The sequence below is a fragment of the Falco cherrug genome, chromosome 10 (genome assembly GCF_023634085.1).
Source record: "Falco cherrug isolate bFalChe1 chromosome 10, bFalChe1.pri, whole genome shotgun sequence".
Lineage (NCBI taxonomy): Eukaryota > Metazoa > Chordata > Aves > Falconiformes > Falconidae > Falco > Falco cherrug.
The window spans coordinates 8727949-8750130 of NC_073706.1; the positions used below are offsets into that span (position 1 = coordinate 8727949).

General features: G+C 46.9%; 1 protein-coding gene across 1 annotated transcript; it reads right to left on the minus strand.

The window, feature by feature from the left end:
- Window positions 1-965: 965 nt before the first annotated feature.
- Window positions 966-15860, minus strand: SALL4 (spalt like transcription factor 4). The gene is made up of 4 exons (XM_005444920.2): window positions 15664-15860; window positions 5157-7691; window positions 4205-4512; window positions 966-3116 (listed from the first exon to the last, which is right to left on the minus strand). The coding sequence occupies exons 1-4, from the start codon at window positions 15731-15733 to the stop codon at window positions 2694-2696; spliced, it is 3336 nt and encodes a 1111-aa protein (XP_005444977.2). The 5' UTR covers window positions 15734-15860; the 3' UTR covers window positions 966-2693.
- Between the last annotated feature and the right edge of the window lie 6322 nt (window positions 15861-22182).

Below are 22182 nucleotides of genomic sequence, written 5' to 3' on the forward strand. Positions count from 1 at the left end.
ATCGCCACTGAGACGCCTCTTGCTGTACTTTTCATCCACTGTGGTTCAGATCAGAATCCCTTGGTTTCCCTGAGCAGAGAAGGGTTGTGGCTTCTCTTGCATTAAATATTTTGCATCCTGGAACTACAGTGCTGCTTTTAAACAACTGCATGCTCTGTGTAGACTATCCAAGTGTTGCATGCTTTCTACCTTCCTGCACATCCACCACGTGTTACCTTCCCTCCTGCTCCTATGTTTATTTTACCCACCTTCCCAGACCACCTCACACCTGGATCCTGCCCTCCCCCCACCTTCTTTTTTCATTCTTCCAGAGCCTGGTGGTAGAGCCAAGAGAGCAAGTGTTTCCTTTCGGCTTTTTTTCCCCTCCACTCCCAAGTATGAGCCTTGTGCAAGGGCCACCATGATCAGGCAGCACCCACTGATGGTGGAAGTGTTGCACCTTATGGCTACACCAGTTCTGCACTATTTTCCTCCACTGTTAGCTCCTACGTACAAAATCCATTTGTTACTTTCGGTTATGAGCATTAGAGCGTCAACACTTTTCCATTACCGTATTTCCCATATCAGGGCTGTTTTCAGAGCCATTGTCCTTTGCTTTTTAGGGGAAGTTATCATTTTTCTATGCACCCAGCACCTTCAGGCACTGGCAATTTGATAACTTAGTATTCATTTCCCTTTCTAGGGTGATCATAGTACAGGAATTACTGCACATATTACTGTCATTCTATTTTAGCATGGGAATCAACATCCCTGGCAAGTACCAATCCCTATATCAAACCCCAGCTGTTCTCAAGGAAGTGATCTAGATTCCTCCACTGCTACCTAGTTTCTGTTGTTTGAAGTAACGACCTAAAGCATAACCCTAGATCATGGATTTTAAAAGTCACTGGAGTGAGACAGCATGCTGCCTATTGAACTGGCTCTTCGGGAGACAAATGCTTTACCAGAAAAATTTAAGCACTAAGTGTGAAAAAGCCATCCCAAAATTTATTCTCAAAACGTCAACAAAAACGCATCAGTAGATACTCAAAACTACAGAGTTCTTAATAATCATACATTCACAATGCAGAAACTTGACAATTGGGATGCCTTTTGCATGGTCTATGTAACAATATCCATTTTACAGTGTAAACAGGTACTGGTATGTTCTTACAAGTCCAGCAGGAAAGGCACAACTCGGCATACAGAGATCATAAGCAAGAATCAGGTGCAACAACATTACACAAACTTTTGGTAATCTGCATTTTTGGGGCCTTCCACAACAGAGACTGGACTTGAAGATTTCCTGCAGTCAACAACTAGACTTCTTTCCATCGTTCAGTCCTTCCATACCAAATGCTCACTTTCCAGTCTGGTTTAGATCCCATTACACATACAGTTCCAGCAGACATTAGAGGACTAGTGAAAGGTCAGTCCAGTAAGTCTTCAGGTGCTTCCACTAATACATCAGGTTTTGGTTTCAGATAGTGCATGGAAGCATCTGCTTGAATCTCAGTTCATTACAGTGGTCATTAATAGAAAAATAGACACTACAGCTACAAAAGGAAAAAATGAGGTAGATAACTTAGAATCCAGATGACTATCCCAGCAACCTTCATACAATACACATGGATCATTAATTACCATTTTGGTAGAATGTAAGTTCACAGACCACCAAGAAACTTAATGACCAGAGTAGGAATGCCATCCAAAAAACCCACGAAACATTTAACCTAAGCATGAATACTTCATATTTAAATACAGGTTTACACAGACTGATCTTCTAAATTACCCAAACGAAAAAAATAAACATAAAAAAGTCTCTTGCTAAGGAAACCAGTTCCCATGCCTAATTGCAACAGTCACCTGAGATTCCTTGCAGAGCTTTTAGACCTGACTTCCCAAGGCAAGTCTTCCCTTTCAAGAGAGGAAAAAAAAAAAAGTATATACATACCCACCCATGCTTGTTTAGGGCTCTCGGTATTGAAATAAAACATCTAGGAAAAACTGCACATCTTTGGAAGTAGGAGTTTTGGCACTATTAACTGAAGGACTGTCCTAGTAGTAGTATTAAATAAGCAGCAGTCAACAATACAGAGGATTAATTCCTTAGGAGCAGTGATTAAAGAAAAACAGCAACTTTCTCTTCATAGAACTTCTGAGGCAAAAAAGGAATTTAAAAAAAAAATTTTTTTTGTAGTTTTCATAGCCATTATAGTAAAAAGTACATTCAGAAACCAACAGAGCCAAAAATCCAAACAGAAAAACTATTTCTAAGAGGGTGGCAGACATTCTAGGATATTTACCCGCATTAATAGTTTTCATTTCTCATCAGTAAATAGAAGCTTTTCTGTCAACAGTAGGTTGTTTCCACTCTATTCAAAACCCCCAAGTATTTCACTCTAAACAAAGAGGTAACTAAACTTTGGAATTTCAAGTTGTAGAAACTTCTGTAAGGCTGTACACTTTAAAGTCACACGTAAGAACTACTTTGCAAGACCCGCATCTTTCCAAATAGAAGGAAATCCTATTCTTTATTATTTACTATTTGCAAAGCAATATCATGATTGTACTCTGGGCAACTCTTACAAAGACAACCATAAAATCATTTGCACGTCAATAGGAAAATAGGAGGCTGAAGTGGAATCTCTTAAAAATATATGTTTGTGTATATATATATTTGTTCTTTCTGTACGTCAACATCACTAGAGTTTTTAACTAACAGCAATTTTGTTCTCCTCCATGAAGTGAGGGAACTGGTGTTTTGGCACATTGTCTGCAGCAGCACCACTGGCCTTCTCCACATCAGAACCAGTCCCAGACTGGGTCCCATCTATTTTGGAGACCGTAGCAGTATTTATTGCCGAACCACCCCCAATGGTGACTGGAAGGCTAGATAAGCCACCGCTCTGGATCACCGAGATCTCGTTAGTCTTCATTGCTATGCCATTGCTGAGTACCGCTGCGTACTGATTCCATACTGTGGGGTCAATGCTCACTGAAGGAGGCATTATATCCTTTGGAAACATTTCAGATACCTTCTTGGGATCATTCCCCAGCAGAGCCATGGGGTTATCAATAGAAAGCCTTCTTCCCCGTCTGGCAGAGTTATTCCACATGTGAGTTCCTACATGGACCTTGCAGAGGGGAAAAAGTAAAGACAATCATTAATACCGCAGTTCTTTTACGGTATACCCAAGTTCTGCTTCGCTTACAGCCAAGCTGCTCAGTCACGCATGCTCCATTTTAAGTACTTAAGCTGGCTAGTTCTTGTCTTTTTTCTCTTCCTGGCACGTGTAAGAGAGATTCTACTGCCTGACACCACCATGGCTCTCTGAAGTTTACTGCCCAAGTGCTTGTAGGACTGTGTTTTCACACTTCTTGTAAGTGGTGTTGCCAAAAATTCTCCTCTCCCAACAAAAAAATTAAAGCCACGTTATTTGCTATGAACAGGCTACATTGAAAGAAAATAGTAGCTGATGCAAAAAATAAAAAAAAAAAAACCACACCAGGGAATTGGAAGAGAGGCTACACCTAACCTAAAATCTTCCACTCCACAAACATACTGCTAGTGCTTCCAGCCAGCGACTGCTCACAAACTGCAGTGTTTTCCCTACCCACCAGCATTTACGCAAGAGGACTGAAGAGCCTGAAGAGGTTCACATGGCAAGTGAGAAGCCTCTGTGTGAGGGAGCTGCCAGTCCCTTCCAGGGCAAATAGATTAATGTGACAGTGAGGAGAGACTTGCAGCACTTCTGCAGCAAGTGCTCAGACACGGTCCCCAAGTACTTTGTGCCATCTCAGGATTATGCTCTCAGTTTTAGCCCTCTTTGTCCTGCATGGTGCTTCGAGCAGGCCAGTGTAATGCATGTATTCTGTAGGCATCATTTTGTAGCACCGAGTCCATGAAATGTTTACGTCTTGACACATCCAAATCCAAACGAAAACAAAGCAATCTGCTTAGTAAAGGCTAAGCCTTCCCTCCCATCCAAAAAGGAAAGCCAAGGACAGTAGCAAGGATTTCTGTGGGTGGTCTTTAGTAGAGTGCTTAGCAAGTTGTGTGGAGAATCGCAGGAAGGAGAGACAAGAGTCAAAGATAACCATTTGAGGAACTAAATGAAAACCAACGTCATCCTCAACAGCAGGACAAGTATTAGCAATAGTTTTACTCTCTCTGGTATGACTTTCCCCAACAAAGGGGATCACAACATAAGAGACAACTTACCTTCAGGTTTCCTTTTGTTGTAAAGGCTCTCCCACAGATGGTGCAGGCAAATGGCTTTTCACCAGTATGGGTCCGTTCGTGAATCTGAAGGGCACTGGCAGAGGAGAAGTTCTTCCCACACGTAGTGCAGATGTGCTGTTTGGCGGGACGGCAGAATTTTGGTCGTGGCACGAGGAGAGGGGCAACACCAGGGGAGAGAGCTGGTGGGCCAATGAAATGGCTAGTGCTAATGGGACGCTCGCCAGGCATCTCCATTTTGATGAGGGCTGGTGGGGCTCTAACAAAAGCAGCTGGAATACTACTTCGACCTGGAAAGAAAGCAAAGATAGACGTTTATCCTAACCTCTTCCTGCTTCCAAGCTTAAGTTTGGCTACGACACCAGAGGAGCTGCACGTGCCTGAGGAGCCTGCCTGCAAAGCCCTCTGAAGACACACGGCAGGGCTGCCTCTACACTTGCTAGGATGCTCTGAAAGAAATCCGTTCAATCTTATTTTTGTTGATGAGCTTAGGAGTTTGAAAGCCTCACTTTCAGGTCAAATTCAGATCATCATTAGCCTCAACGCTAAAGACCTCAAAACCCCTACAAAAGAGTCTAGAGTTTTAATGTCACATTCTTGGGTTAAGCAGTTTTCCATGAAACACAAAGGTGTATCTTTAGAGAGCTATAGGGAGGTTATCAGGTGAGCCCACGGAAGATACTAAGTGCACAACCCCTATTTTTTTAACGACCTCTATGCCACCCCTTGCAGGAGACAACAGCACTTAAGTCTTCAAATTATGTTGAATCTTGAGTCAGGAAAAATTTACAGGGCATACACCCCTATGCAAACAGAGGAGAAAGAAGAGGGGTAAGCTGAGGAGATTTTGGCTCCTGGGAGTTCTTTCAGAGATGGATTTCCTCCAGTCCTACCACCCCACCCCCAGTTATTACCAGCATTTCATATTACTCACCATATTCTCCGTTTGCAAAGTGTAACCCAGGTTCTTCTTTAATGACCTTTCGACCAATATTGCCGTAAGTTAAATCCAAAGCACCGACAACCCCTTCCATTTCTGCAGAAGCGTTCTCAGGACCCTCTGACTTATTTCCCGCACCTGTATCTTCTTGATTGTTGAAGCTAGGTGACTTTGACCTTACGCTTTCAGCTTGGCTGTTGGCTGGGGACAGAGCCTGGAGCGATGCAGACTCGGAGGCAGCAGGACTCCTGCCATTCTGATAATCTGGATCTCCTGCCACGGAAGAAGAATCATTAGTCATACCATCGCTTTCTGCTGAGCCGTTGTCACTAGACTTCAAGCTGCTTTGCCGCTGCAAGTTCAAAGCGGAGTTGACGATCTTCATTTGATTCTCCAGCGCTGCAATCCCAGAAAAGGTGGCTGCTGTGGCTGGCGATTCTGATTGTGCATCATATGGAGTAGGAGGTTTTGAAGAACTCCTAGGGCCATCCTGAGCATCCAGCTCCTCTTCCATCTCTATGCTTTCCATGGTCTCATCTGGGCGGCTGATGTCTCCGTTCTTCTCAGCCGCAGTGGGATCCACGTCAGTATTGTCGCAGGTGTTTTCTGGCATTGGTGTATTGGGTATTTGTCCCCCCATATGCATGCGGATGTGCTGCTGCAACACAACCGCATTTGTAAACTTCTTCTGGCAAATAGGACACGAATGTTGCATCTTCAAAGGAGTATTGGCCCGGTGGACACCATAATGAGTTTTAAGGTTCCCTTTAGTGGAGAAGGCACGGCCACAGATTTTACACTTGAATGGCCTCTCTCCGGTGTGAGTACGATAATGCATTTTGAGCGAACTCTGGCAGCTCAGCACTCTGTGACAGATCAGGCACTCGTTGGGGTCAGCAGTGGATTTGTCGATATTTTCAACCAGTTGCTGAAGCTTTGATGTTTCTGAGCCTTGCTCGTTTGGCCCACTTGCATGGAAGATGCTCACGCTGCAGGCAGCTTGCGGCGAGCTCAGGCTCTGCTCCGCTCCCGATTCGTGACCAACCGCTCCCGACGAGGAAGAGCCACCCTCGCTTTCTGGAGAAGGCCGTGACTGCAGGTCGCTTGGGAACGTACCAGGCAGAGCCTCCTTAACGCCTGCCAGGCTGGAGACTGCCTGAGGTGCGCCGGTGGCCGCAGAGGTAGGCAGAGTTGGTAGGACAGGTTTGCTATCCGCAATTAGGTTAGACTCATCCAGTGGCACAGACATCCCATACGGGATTCCAGTGCTAGTGGGAACATTGTCCAGGTGCTCAGGAACTGGGTAAGGATTCATCTTGATGTGGGGGTATTTGTCTTTGTGACGCTGAAAATGCACTTTAAGGTTTCCTTTGGTTGTAAAGCGGTTACCGCAAATGTTACATTTGTAGGGTCTTTCACCGGTGTGGGAACGGAGGTGAATCTGCAGGGCACTGTCATTGCCAAAGACCTTGCCGCAGAACTTACACTTGTGTTTGAAGAACGGCTCTTCCACGTTTGGTTTGCTTTCAGACACGCTGATGTTGGGAGGTTTTCCCTTCCCCTTCTTGGAGGAATCTATTACAGACGAAACAGCCGAAAGTGGATTTTGGAAGATGACGGAGTTGGAGGACTGAGGTAGCAAAGGATTCGGGAACTGAGAAATGGAGCCGGGGAGGCTTCTGCTTGCCTCCGGCTTCAGAGGGAAGGAGGAGGAAAGCCCAGCAGCCAGTGAGCTGGCGGCCGCAATGCCAGTGTTAGAATGAGGTAGTTTTCCTTGCTTCAAGGATTCCAGTGATAGGCTCTGGCTTCCAGCTTTTTGTCCGATTAAAGCAACAGCAGCCGACAGCTGCTGAGACATGTGAGCGCCCAGAGCTTTTAATGGATCAGCAGCAGCTGCTATAGAAGGATGCAGGGCATGAGGAGCCATCATGGCAATCTGAATGCGAATTTGCTCCGTCAACTGAATTTGCTGGAGTTGCTGCTGCTGCAAACACACGAGCTGCTCCAGGATCATGGGGATAGCATTAAAACTGGCCGCTGAAGAAGAGATGGCATCAGAGGTCCGCTGGTTCACAGCCACTTTAGTGCCACGTATCGTCTGCAAAGTCACGTTAGTGTTTGGTACTTTGGATTTTGGTAGATAGCTTAGCCCAGGAGCCGCAGGTGTGACGGGGGGTTCTATTTTAAGGTACATTCCTCCTACCGGTTCAGCATCCATTTTTCCTTCTCTCTTTTCCATAGAGCCAGCGCAGCCCTTTGCCTGAATGTCCTTGCGTGTCCTGCTATCCATTCGCTCACTCGGAAAGCTCCCTAGAGAAGCTTCAGAGAAGCTTTCAGGGGGTACTGTTCCCTCACTGTCATTCATGATTAGAACAGGTGGATTTTTAGTGCAATTTTTCTTATGCTCAAGGAATTCAGAGAGATCAAAGAATTCTGCACAGCATTTCTCACATATTTTCGTTTCCTCCGTGCGGCACCTTTTGGAACTCATTTCACCATCTCCGTCACCTGGGACGTCTTGTGGACTCCCTTAAAAGAAAAGAAAGTCAAGTTATTAGTAGCTAGATTTAGACTAAGTACTTCCTATTCTTAAGATCACAGACTTCATCCGAACTGCAGGTTAAAGACACGAGACACTGGAACCAAGTTTCCAAATTGATCCAAAGTCCTGCTCTTTTTGTTTTGCTGCCAAGTTATTTGCAGCCCCCAAAGAAATCTGCATCTCAATTCTGTTTTCAAGAAAAACAATAATATAAAAGGAATCTCATAAGGCTTAGCAGAAAGAGGTTTATCGCAAATCCCTTTTTACAGGTTAGAAGGGAACTGCAGCAAGGCAGCTAGCACCTGCAAAACAGCTTAAAAAGGAACACGACCCAAGGAAGGCAGAGAAAGCATCATAACACTGAGTGAAACACCACATAAGCTTATTTTGTGTTTGTACTTCAGTTTGTAACTCTTCATTAGCCACCTCTCAGAAATTCATGTAAGATTGTTAACACAGGAACTTCAGAGCAGTTCTATTACACAACTTTCACTCCGCCATGATGGAAGTAACTACTACCGAAGAGGGCTGACAAAAGCAAAATTCCAATATTAGCTTTTAAATACTTCAAAAACACACTCTCATGAAAAAACCACCTCTAGAAAGTCAAAATTCTAAAGAAAATATTAACTTACAGAACCTCACACATGGGCACGAGCCTGCATCGATACTCATGATTAGTAGCAAAGCAACAAGCCCTGCTTGCAAAACACACAAAGTCGCTTCAGACCCGTGCACAACACCCTGTTTAGCTGCATCCACAACTCACCCGCTTTTAGGGAGGGAGGGGCAGGGAAAGCAAAGCTGGTCTGCAAGTCCACTCCTGTCCCGCTTCCACCAGTGCCCCACAGGTTAGACTGAATGTTATTTGCACACAGACAAAAAAAAAAAAAAAAGTATAAAAACAAAACCCCAAACATTCAAGGAAATATCAGAACGGGAAGAGAGGCTATGAGAAATTCTAAACCAAAACAGGATGTTTTTGCTCAGTCAAGCCATCCTTCAAACAACAAAGTAGCACCCAGCTCAAGGCAGGCAAGAATTTGGGGCGCAGGAGCATTCAGGAGGTAGAACTGTAGGCTCCTACAGCCGAGGGGAAAGCAGGAAGGACCGCAGATGCACTGCGGCCCCCGTCAAGTCAAATATCCTGTAACTCGCGTCAATGGGTCCCGTTTTGATGGGTGCCAAGGGTACAATCACCAAGTACTTCACCTCCCATGCACCCAGTGGGGCACAGCACACTGCAGACCTCAACCACAACTGAGAACTTGTATTGCGAGATCTCTTCAATTCAGGTCTTGCATCTCCAGAAATTCACCTTGGGGCTCAGCTCCGGTTCCACGTTACTAGCCCACGCTGTTTTACAAGGGGAACCAAAGACTCTGCAAGCACAGGAGCTATTTGCGGCTTTCATTTTAAAGGTGTAACTGAACCACACATCTGATACATGTGTATATCCTGTACATGGCAGGGTGGAGGGGCAGCATGTCCAAACAACTGAAGCACGTTGACTTACTGTTTCGGGGTAGTGTAAAAGTTCTCTAGGGGAAGATATTGCAAACCTTGATGTTAGTTAGGCTAACAAGGGTATTACATGTATATTCAACAAATATACTTACTCAACTGTTTAACGTTGAGTGATGGAAAGTCCACATGAATGTTTAATTTTTAAAAAATAAACAACTTGATCAATTAAAAAAATGCAAGTATCAGAGGCCTGTTATGCTATAGTCTGCAGAGGAATAAATCCAAATCTACATGTACACAGCTCTGTTAGTCATGTACATTTCAGAGTTACAAGTCCTTGAACAGGGAGGAAAGGGGGTCTCAGCACAGCCATGATCAAAACCATTTGGATCCCTCATAGCTAAACAGGGAGAATTAAATACTTTGCTTTCCTCGCCTCCAGCCCAAACGATTCCACAAGTGAAGGAAACAAGTAAAAGCACAATAGTAGCATACATTTCCCACCCCAAATATCATTACATTAATGCCTCTAAAGTTGATTTAACTCTATGGAAAAATACACCGAGAAATCTAGTCTGCAGACAAGCACAAGTAGTATGCGATTCAGAACTCTGCCAATAAATAGGGTTAACCGAGGTCAAGAATGGATATTTTTAAACTCATCTTTTCAAGACTCTGCACAGATATAATAGGAAAGAAAGCACTGCTGTTAAAAAAAGTCAAGAACCTTCCGTAACTACTCTGTACACCGGTTCAAGGTCTTTACTCTACTACTTCCCTAACTATTTCCATCCACCCAACAGGTATTTCATAGAATAGGCTAAACCATCAACACCTCTCTTCCAAATCCTTTAGCATTTAAGGCTGTAACAGTCCAATCTCCCAGGCCCAACCACAGTCTCCCTGTAGAGCAGAACAAGCTCAGGTTTTAGTTCAGAGCACAAAGCTCTTCCTCCCAGTCTCCCCTCTGAGCACACGCATTTCATGCTGCAGCGTGCACCTCCGTGGCAGCCATGCAAAACATTTCACGTGGAGTAGCAATGTCTGCATGAAAGACTGTTGCCCACCCCAAGGAGATATTCCAGGATAACTACGTCTAGACAAGTCCTCAAACTTTTAACTGCTTCAAAGCATCTGATCATTTATCTCCCTTCCCTTGATAATACTTTATTTCTCCACTGATAAGCCCACACGGAATTCAAAGCCCCCATTTCCAGTCTCCAGCACAGCCCATGCCCTGAATTTTTATAATCCTGAGGAGCTCCAGGGGTAACTTTTCTGGTCCCAAGTACCAGTTGCCACCTCAAAGAAAGAAGCTCCAGTACACCGAAGGCACCGTGTTCAGCAGCAGCAGGCGGGCCAGTACCCTGCCTGCTCTTGCTGCCGCTGTCACATTTTGGTTTCCAGTTCCTCTATCTGACAGCAAGGCACTAGCTCAGGACTCCAAATAAATTCAATTCCCAGTTTGTACCAACTTGCTGCGTGGCAAGTAGGGAAGAGTTATGCCTTATTTTCCCTTCTGCCTCTGAAAAAGCCAGTATAATAGCTTCCCCTATGTCAAAAAGGGTTTAAAATACGGGCAGTAGAAGCAGTGTAGTCTCTAGGCTAACAATGGAGCAATTTACTGTTTCTTTAAAAACCCAACAGCTTCTGTGAAACTCTTCATCTTGATTTCTACGTACACCCTCTCCCCAGGCTCAAAGGAGCACCCAGCGCCTGCAATCAGGGCACCCCATTAGCCTCAGCCCCCACGCTGCCCTGCCCCCCCCCCCCCCCAGCAGTTATCACTGACATGAACTTAACCGTCTGAAATCGGGGGGTTTCTCTGCCAAGAAACCTCCCTGCGCAGCCAGCCCTATCCACATACTGTACCAGGATTTACCGAGGAGCCCTGCCACAACAATTGCTTGTGCACTTCACTTAACCCTCTCCAAAGGCTTCCCAGGGATAGGACTTCTACTGTTTTTTTTATCTCCCCACCCCCGAATTTCAGGAATGTTATCTCTCAGCATCTAGTTATCCAATAAGTTAGAAGAATGCAGTAAACCCAGCAGGGGGGTTAGATTGAATCACTGGCAAATGGATGGAAAAAATCCACTATTGTGTAGGACAAGGCGGTCATCGACAAGGAAGGCTGATAAAATCCACACAGCTCGAATTAATTTTTTTTTAAGGGAACTAGTAAAAGAGGAGTGAAATAATTCTTGTCTGGTTTGATGTGGTTTCAGAAAAAGTGCTGATTGTCTACCACTCATCTGAGCAATTAGTGATCTTGGGTGTTGGTTTTTTTCTGTGATAAAATTACATTTCACTTGAATTGGGAGGAAATGGAGCTCAAGCCTCCCCCTCCTCTGATATTATCCCCGCCCCCCCCCCGCGAAGAGTTTAATGTTTTTGGTGATCTTCGTTTTTCCATAACTACTTTAACATAACCATGCACTTCCCCAGTTAAAATTAACTCATGAAGGTTTAGCAAGTATCCACTCCAGTCCTAGACGTGGAAAAACTCTGCCAGTTCCCTGCTACTCTCCAGCATCTTGCTTCCTTCGTTTTTTCTTTGGTTTGGTTTGTTGTTTGGTTGGTGGGGTTTTTTTCTACCTCCCCTGTTCCCAGTTGAAAAGCTAGGACTTCCAAGAAGTTACACTATCCAAAGTTTCCCTTCTTCTCCCACTGTAAAACAGCATTTAAAGCATTTTAACTGTAATTATGACAAGATCACTTACTCCAGTAAGCAAGACACACAGCTGGTTACTTACAGAAATATTCCAAAGGCCTGGATGTTTCCTACACTGAATTTATCAGGATGTTCCTACCCTAGGACGAGCCGCACATGCGTTACACCTTCATCAGGGCTTCCCGTGCCTTCAGGTTCTCTCACGGCTTTAATTTTCCTGCCGTCTACCTGATTCGCCCTGCTGATTACCCACCTATTCGAGAGAAATATCCCGCTCAGAACAGAACCAACTATCGCGACTTGGCGCTTCCGAGGAACAAAACCGAAACGCGCCGCAGAAGTTCGGTGGGAGGCGGCGGCGCAGCACCGCGCTGGCCCCGCTCCCCGCGCCGCTGCCTGGGGCGAGTGGCCCGGTGTCCTGCCGGCCCGCTGCCCGCTGCCCTGCCCGGTGTCCTGCCGGCCCGCTGCCCTGCCCGGTGCCCGGCGCCGCCGCAGCCCGGTCGGTGGAGGGCACTCACGCCCTGCGCTGCCGCCCGCCCGGAGAACCGGCCGCCCCCGGGCGGGGCCAGCCGGCAGCGCGGCACCCCCGCATCCACCTGAGCCGGCCGGGCATGGCCCACGCCGCGGGCTGCGTTATTTATTTATTTTTAAAGCGTTGCTGGAGCTCGCTGCGAGGCAAAGCGGTAACAGCCACCAAAAAGTGGAGGTGTCCCCCCCCACCTCCGCCCGGTCCTACCTGCTCGGCGGCGCTGCCTCCGCGGTGGCCCGTCGAGGCTCCCACCGGCGCGGCCCCGGACCACACTTAACACTAATACAGTGTTTAAGACCGAGCTAAACGGCACAAACCCCGCTGCCAAGGTCAATTGCATGAGAGTCCTAATTGTAAGCCTGACATCAACTTACCACCCACAGCAAGCAGGAGGAGGCAAAGGTTAGAGCAGCAGCTCTGTCAAAACGTCACATGCCGCCGAGCCCAGCAAAAGGGCTTCATCACTACAACCAATATAATGTTTCACATACGTAAAAGGAAAAACAAGCCGGGCATCGCCCCCACCCCACCCACCCCCCGGCTCCCAGCACCCTCGCACCCTCCACGCCGCTGCAGCAGCCCGGGCCGCGCAGCCCAGGGCACGGCCGGGAGTGCTCCCCCACCCCGGCCAGCCTGCCCCGCCGGCAGGGGCTCCGGGTGGCCGAAAATAAAAATAAAATCAAGGAAACCACCGCAAAACTCGGCTTTCCTCGTTAAACACACACACCGACACCCCCCTCCATTTCTGCAGAGCTCAACGCACGAACTGGGGATTTAACTAAAAGAAATCTCCAATTTTACTCTCAGGAAAAAGTTGCAGTTTGATACTGTATTTTCACGAATCAATCAGATTTTTAATGGCAGCAACCCAGCACAATGGGCATTTTCAACCCCTTTGTGAAAATGCTAATTTTCAGTACGTAGCCTTATTCTCCAGTGACCACCTGCTGATTTTTTGACCTGTTAATTGATCACCAGGTTAGCAGAACCGCTTCTTAACTCGCTGCATTGTTCACAGAGGTGGGTCCCAAATCGCTTTGCAAAAATAAAAAAACAAAAACAACCAAAAAACAAAAAACCACAGAAAAAAAACACACCACACAAAAAAAACCCACTTGCAAAAAGGAATATAAGGGCTTGATTTTATTATTACTATTATGTATATACTCGATAATGTCCCAGACAAATCACTGCGGTATTTCGAGTTCGTTATGCAGCTTCATCACTTGTTATTTACGGGCACACCTGGAGCGGGGAGCAGCGAGTATTTTGGACGGGGGCGGCCGGCAGGAGGCAAGAGCCGCCGCCGCCTTCCCCCCCCCAGCAGCAGAAGCGGGGATCGGGCTCCAGCGGGGGTACCCGCACCGGCCGCCCCCTCCCCGGGCCGCAGCGGAGGGTCCCGGCGGGGCACGGCCGCGGGGCGGCGCACGGCAGCCCCGGGCCCCGCTCCCCCCGCCCCGGCCCCGCCACCCACGGGAGACAGCAGGAGACACCCCTCCAACCCCACGCAGGGCCAGAGCTCCGCCAGGTCCCCCCAGCCCGCGCCACCGCTGCCCCGGCTCCCGGAGGGATTTCCATCCAGGGTTTTGTTGTTAAAAGAGGAGGGGAAGGGGGGGGGGGGAAGCCCCAATAACAACAACAAAAAAGCAGCTGGCCATTGCCCCGGAGAGCGCGGTGCGGAGCGGTCCTCCCCGCCCCGCACACCTCCCCCGCCCCGAGCGGGCCGCATCAGGAGTTATTAACCCTTTTGTTTCAGCCGAGCCGGAGGTGGCTTTCCAGCAGTGGGCAGAGACTTACATGTGGAAACATCACCTCCATCCCCCAACCTAACCATATGCACAAAGGAAAACAGTCATGCATTAAACATGGGATTTATTGCCTTCTGGCCAGCTTGCTGTTTCTTAAGTCACCATTAACCGGACCCAACAATTGCCCATTTCGACTCAAAGAAGAGAGGGGGGAGGAGGAAAAAAAAAAAAATTAAGAGTCCGAACCTCCTGCGGGCTGGGAATAACCAGCTCCCGTAACGTGCAGTTCTAGGAATGGAAAAAAACAAAACAAAAAACCACCCACAAACCCAGTCCCTTCGGAAGGCAAAGAACCCAAAGAAAGTTCCCTGGGGACGCACAAAGTGTTTGGGCACAACGGCCACAACAGCTCCTAACACGCGCAGCCCGGGTCAGCCCCCGCCAGCCGCCCCTTCCCCAGCCGGGACGTTCCTCGGCAGCCCCAAGGGTGTGAGTAGCGGGGGGCGAGCCCGCAGCGCAGCCCCCGCCGCAGGAAGATGCTGCTCGGTGGAGGAACGCCGGGCTCCGCAGCCCCGGCCCTTCGCCGCTCCCGCGGGGGGCACTGCCGGTGCCCCCTCCAGCCCTTCCCTGGCCGCCCACCCCCACCGGCAGTTCAGAGCTGATCGGAGCGCAAATTTCTGCTTTTCCCGTAGCGAGGCGCGGGGCTGGAGCTCCCCTGAACGGGGGGACGGGGACCTGCGGCAGCAGCAGCCCCCCCACCACCCAGATACAAAGCCCTCACGCACACCCCACATTAGCTCACCGGAGTTATTTTAGGAAGTCGGAAATCAAAGATGGCTGGAGGTCAAGCTACAAAAGGTCCAGGGCGATTGTGATCTCCAACAAATAGTCCCAGCGCTTTTTTTTGTTTGTTTTGTGTTTGGGCTTTTTTTTTTTTTTTTTTTTTTTTTTTTAAGCCCTACAAAAATCCTCATATAACTACCGAGAAAGTGTTAAAACAGATCGGGGACACCAAACTCGAGCCATTTCCTACCCCCGCGAAGATTGTTCGCAATTCCTCCTCCCTCCCCCCCCCCAGTCCCCTCCGCCTTGGGGAGGCTTTGGGGCTCACCCCCCATGCGGCTGCACCCCGAGCGCAGCGGGGCTGCACCGCCCACGCCGGGGGGGTGTGCGGGGCGCTGGGGGCCTCAGCCCGGCAGGGCGAGGGACCCCTCGGGGCAGCGCTGCCCTCGGGGGCGGCCCGACGCTGAACTCCCCCCCTCCCCGTTCCACCCCCCTCCCGCGAAATAACGAGGTGCCCCGCTCAGCCCCGCGGAACTACACCGCGCCGGGGCTCCGCGGGGCTTTAAGCGCCCCAAAAAGCCCGCGGGGAGCCGGGGGTCGCGTCCGTGGGAGACCCCGCGGGGGGAAGCAGAGAGGCGGGAGAAGCCCGGGGATGGAAGGACCCCCCTGGTAAGCGCCCCTCGCCGCCCCGGCCGCCGCCTCCGCGCATCAGGAAAGTTGGGAGCCGCCGCGGCTCCGCGCCCGCCCTTGCGCCTTACCACTTGCAGCATCTGGGGGCTGCTCCTCGGAGTTGATGTGCTGGGGCTTCGCCTGCTTCCGTCGCGACATGGTGCACCAGCATCGGGAGCAAAATAGTAGCAATTATTTTCCTCTTCACAACAAATTCCTAGAGTTGGGAAATTACCCCCATTGGGCGGAATGCGCATGTCAGAGTAATTATGATTATCAATAATGCATTGCGATTTATCATGGGTCCCTGACAGCTGATTGGCCTGAGTCCAAGGGCTCACAGATTATTCAAATAAGGTCCATTGATCAGGGCGCAGCGGGGCACGCTGGGCGATGTAGTCCCGGCCCTCCCGGGCGGGTGACAAAGGCGGGGGGGGGGGGGGGGGGCGGCTGGGGCCGCCCCCGGGCAGCGGGGGTTGGGGGGGGGGGGCGCAGGAGCCAGCTCTGAGAGTAAACAAACAAGCCGGTAGCCCGGCTTTCCAGGCTGGCGAGGGACAATACCTTTGTTATCTCACCTGCGCTTTTTATATTGTGCTTTAAAGACTTTATTTTTGGGCGGGTTTTGGTTTTTTTGGGGGGTTTTTTTTTGGTTTTTTTTCCTTCTCCCTAAAGCAAGCAGAAGCCCGGGACAATGCGAATTCATCCCTTTGTCCTTAGATAAGGTGGAAAAGAGCGCTGAGTGTCCTAGCGGACGAGCCCGGGGTCTCCGGGTGTTGTGGGCAAGTTTAGGGGCTTTAAAAGCGGATCTGGGCGGCGCGTAGTGATGCTTGGCGTGGGTTCAGTTGTTTAAAGACTTAACTTTTAAGTCTCACTTTCTGGGAAGCCGACAAAATCCAGCCAACAGTATTTTTTAACAGCAAATAAAAACGTTAGACATGTAAAAGGTTCATGTGAAAAACTTGAAGCAAGTGAAAAAACCACCACTTTGAAAGTGTTTTCCTGTACTAAGTTGGCTGTGTAAATACACGGTGGGATCACGTTCGATTTTACTCGTCTCTCCTGCTGTTGGGGTGCATGTGAAACCCTGCCACGGTGACCCCCACCCCGAGCCCCGGGGGGTGGCCCCTGGCCTTTGGTGGCCCGCTGGGGTAGAGCCCCTGCGGCCGGAGATGATGGCGGGACCCAGCTCAGCTGAGGCTCGGGTTGACTTTGCTGTAAAATCCCTCTGAGTGTCACAGAGCAGTCACGTCTCCCCCTCCCATCCCCACTGAAGCCAGCCGGACGTTGCATAAGCAAAAAATGTGAGGATCCTTGGATATCTGGAGATGTGGATTGCAAAACCTTTGTGGCAGACATCATCGCTCTTTGTTTTCACCTAGAGCAGTCCCCGCTCCCATCTATGCTGTCTCTCAAAAATGAAGTGGGTTGCTGGAAGATGTCGGAGAGAAAGAGTAATTTGGTGAAGAGATGATTTGGTTGATTTGGAGGAGTAGGGCACTGGGTATGGGTTCAGAAGATCTAGGTGCAGCTGAAGTTGGATTCAATGCGCACTTGCCATTGCATTCATCAGCAAACAATTTCCCAGGGTCTGTGCCTCAGTTTCCCACTTGTGACTGGAGCATGACTTTTCCCTAGCTGCAAAGCTGCTGTGAAAGTAAACATCCATCCGAGAGTTTATGGAGGTTCAGGTGGGTGCTGTGGAGTGGAAAACCCAAATCTTAAGAGACAGCAGGAAGATGGAGGGAGGAAGCAATGATACCTAATGAGGCCATGCAATTGCTACGGAACATTGCGCAACATAGCAGCCTCATTTTACCACTCAGATTACCAGCATTTTTACCTTGCAAAACCCCTAGTGTTTGTACAACATTTGTTCTAAAGTTTGTGCCTGTGCATGCAGTTATGCCGAGTGTCCATGGTACCGGTCAGGATGATCTCCCTTTTTTTATGTGTGATGCTTAAGGCGGGAGGAACTGTAGTGTGCATGGGACAAGCATGGAAAGATCTTAACTTTGTAGACCAAGGTAAACAGCGCGTCATGATCTAATTAGTTATATATCCTCTTGAGGTTTTGTTTTGTTTTTATAGTGTCTCATAAGATGTTTTATTTAGCTAAGGATAACACAAACCTTAGAAAAAATTTTGCACAGCAGAAACCATCACCCTCCTCCTCAGACAATTATTGAACATGGAGGTCAGGGGACAAATTTTGTTTTTCAGGCCACTTTCCTTGCCCTTTTCTATGCAATCAAATAATGGTTTTACAAACCCCCACTCTTGATGCACTTTAATGAACATGTTGCATCAAGAGAAACTCTTACTAATATAAAATAAAGAGATTAATGGGTATTTAAAATCAGTGACCATTTTTATCTGGTGATTACTCCACCGCCACGTTGGCCAAAGAGCTTCTATATATTTGTTGGTTTAACCAGCAGTTTGAAATCTTCTTTGTTTCCAAAGTGTGTCCCAAGGAAACAGACTGTTAAACAAGATTGATACCAATTGATCCACAGATAGATATTTAGATGGATTAATTTTCTCCTTTTACACTTGATATGCTCAGTATAACTGAGAGATTTTCATTTATTACACATAATGCTACCAACCTACATCAGCAAATTTATTAAACACACTGGTTTATGTATCAAGCTGAGAGACAGACAACTCTGTACAGTAGATCCGTATTTAAAATAGACAAGTCATGTGGAGCATTTGTACTGAATTTAAAAGAATATATTATATGAAATCAATGGAAGTTTTGGTATTGATTTCAGAGGACTAGGATTTCACTCGGTATGGCTGTGACACAGTGAAAGAATAGATGTGGAAAGCATTAGTTTAAAATGAAAAATAAAAAAAGCCAGGGATGTTGTTGTATTTAAGGCTGGGAAGACAGCCGAAGTAGGAGAAAGAGCACAACTGGCTGAAAAATATAGGGAGGAAGAGGAGGAACGTGACCAAGGAAAAGCTCTCCTGATTAATATTTTCCAGGGAAGGTGTTCCCAGCCAGTGGTGGTTATAAATAGGCTACACTGAATGATTACATCATATGCAAAAGGCATGTTGCTTGGCTTTAAGCACGATCATATGGATTAGCGTGATTACAGCTTCTGGATTTGAAAAATAGCAGGCTTCCTTTTCTGGCCTGACATTTATTTATTTTTTTAAGAAGAGTCCAGAGGAACAGTCTTCTACCACCAACAGAGCTGAGGCATCATTCTTGATAGGCATACTTCCACCAGCAGCCCAGCCCAGCCCCAGCCCCAGAGCTGGTGAAAAGGCAGCTTTTTTAACGCCGTGCGCTATGAGCACGTGGAACTCATCGCCACAAGAAACTGCTGCCAGCGGCAGGAACCATGGCTCTGCCCAGCTTGGGAAATTCCTGTCTTCAGGAATGTCACTGCAAAATGATGACAAATATGAAAAATCTGATAGGTATGTTTGTGGGGAGATGTACATATATACATATATGTGTGTCTACACAAATAGGTGTATTCTATATCTCCATATGCAAACCTCATATGCATAGGTCTCACCAAGGTAAAGGGCATCGCCTTAAATCCTGTGCTGTCCTACTCTGATCAGCTTAGTTTATTGCTGGGAAGAATACACAAATTTAAAACTTAGTCTTTTTTTTTCTGTATTCAGCATCTAAGTGTAAATAAAAATGTCTTTTCCTAAGTTGCACTATGTATTACCCACATCTTTATAGTTTGGAGTGGGGGGGTGGGGTTGGGGAAGTCTTAATATACTTTGAGGCACACCAGTTCACTTTTCTCCTGTATTATTCTCTTTGGTACTGCAACTCATTGCAAGATAAAGGTCCCTCTATGGGCTCTCAGGGCTTATCTCTACTGCTTGGAAGATGTCTTGGATGTTACCCTGTTGAAACATGTTTAGGAAGCCTCAAGTTTGCTGATATGAAGTTGACCATAGCTCTGTAGGCAATGTAAATCAGAGCAAATGATGTTCATTGTTGGGCCAGTTAATCAAGATTGAATGCAGAGACCCAGACATTCAAATTCAGAAGTGATTAATAAGTATGTTAAATTGCATGTTAGTACTTATGACTCCTCCAGACCAGACTGAATCCAAAATCAGGAGACACTCTCGTTAAACAGTTTTTATACCATTAAAACTATGGTAGTTAAGGGACTTGTTTTCTTCCTACTTTATAAGAAAATGAGGATTACATTCATCCTAGGTTCATCCATCCATCCATCCATCCATCCATCCATCCTTTTTCGAACCTGATGACCACTTCAGTCAAACCTAATAAGAGGGGAGCGATTTCAAGGACATAAGTTTGTGCAAATCATGTGAAAATCAACATCTAGACAGGGAAGAAAGACCCAAATTAATGTCCTCACTGAAAAAAAGAATTACGGTTCAAACCTTACCCACATGGCAGCCAGCAAGCCAGAAGGCATGTACGTACTGCTGGCCCATCAGCCAAACCATTGCTCTAGATCCGCACATACGTGGCATTGGCACCAGCCACCCAAATGGGCTGTAGATATTGGACTGAGCAGGGAAAGCACCGAGGAGTGGGAAAATGATGGAACACAAACTATTAGAAACAGGCTTCCCTAGCCCGCTACTCAGGGAACAACTTGCTTCTTGACCTAGTGATGCCTTTTTAGTACAGCTGCAGTTAATATAGCCACAATACAGCCTAAGTACCTTCCGTGTGGGAATCGTTAATACAAATGCCCTCACTAGAGCAATGGTCTACTTTATATGTATTTTCAGGACAATATAAGGAGTACACCTGTTCATAAATAAGCTTCAGGTTAAATTTAGAAACTCCGAGTTTGCTTCCAGTTTTTTTTATCACTGTGCTAAAATCTTTGATGCCAACTCTTTTGAATGTCCTGAAGGGATCTGGGCACTGAATTCCCTTGGACACTCAGTCCTAAATATTTAAAAGCCAAAATATCAAGTAAAACAGTAATGATGAGCTGCAACAAAGGTATTAACAGAGCTTCATATTTTCTTTCCATCATTAAACAAACACAGTGTCCATGTAACAGTATCACAGAACTATTATTAATTAATGAGTAGTTGTTAATATAATAAGTGTGAGCAGCCATTTATATTTTTTTAAAACTTTCTGAAGGCAGCAAGCCCTCCTGGTGGGGCAGTGACTCTATACAGTCATCTGGTTGCCCCACACCCACTGCTCACTCCACGGGGATTACTAGGAAGAGGTTACATTATTTTGCATTATTGTGTTTTAGGAATAATGTTTAGACATTGATGATGAGACTGAAGATGGGAGAAGGAGTTCTGAGGTGGCAAGATTTTCACACCTCCATTACAGTATGGAAAGGTTAAGGAGAAAGAGACAACGTGGGGGTGTAACAAGTAAAAAACCATGTTACTTCTTCTTGTAAGCAGAGTCTCTTGTACTCAGGCTGACAATGCTGCCGATTCTAACATTTTATAGACACTATAGAAATGCCACCTCCGTAATGGTATTCCTAATGCAACTAACAGACTGCTGATTCCCATGGGATCTGGGCTGTTACATCTATAATGAATTTTACCAAAGATGCGTCTGACCGAAGATGCAGGAAGCAACTTAATTTCAGACTTTAGCTCTCCCAAGCAAGGGGAGGAATAACATAGGAATTGTAACTTTGAAAGAACCACCAACTGGCTTCCCCACCAGGAGGAATGAGAGGCATGTGGGCTAGGCAGGTAAACAAACAAATCTCTGGATGTTTGTTAAAATGCCCAACTGTTTCATCTACGCAAGAGTAAACATTATCAGCTCTGTTTCTCACAGCATGAAAAGCACCCTCGTGTAATATCTTGTATTAGACGGCAGATGCAATCTGGAGAATGAGAGATCCAGCTTTGCCCAAGAATACAGGCCAAGTGCTTCAAGGAATGGAGTAACTGTGTGTTAAGTGGGTAGCATTCCCCCTACTCTGCAATATTTGTTCATTTTCAAACACTTACTTGCTTCCGAATAAACGTGAGACCAGGGGTAAGTATAACTTGTCTTTGTGATGCTGTCTGCACTGAATTTCATGACCCAATGATACATCTCAGATAGTAACAGGAATCCTGTGAGATCCTTTCCTTCCAGACAAGGTACACAAACCTTTTTTTTAGCACTAAGCTGTAATGGAGCCTTTGGAGATGCCTAATTATTATCCCTTTTTACAAGGGGAATGTAGGGCCAGCAGTGGTGTAAGGGTCTCAGAATAAGTGCTGTGAGCTGGCAGCCCCTGCCTCCAGTGCATCAGTGCTGCCATTTGCCCATGGCAAATCCCCTTCATAATTAGCAACTAGGCTAATGGGGTTTGATTCTGAGGGATAATTTTTTCAGTGAACACCAAACCATATCTGAACATGATGGTGAAATATGTAATTAGATGGCAATGCTTAATACAACTTAGTAGGTAACAAATTAGGAGCATCTCCTCCTGTATCCTTATCATCTCAGGTACCATGATTGAATTCCACGGAGAACTGCTTTATAATCAATTTGCTGATACATTGTGCCATTATGTTATCCTAAAAAGCAGCTCATGAAGGGCCCATGGAACACACTGCCTGTCCTAGCAAAGGACTGAGCTGGGTTCCGCAAAGGT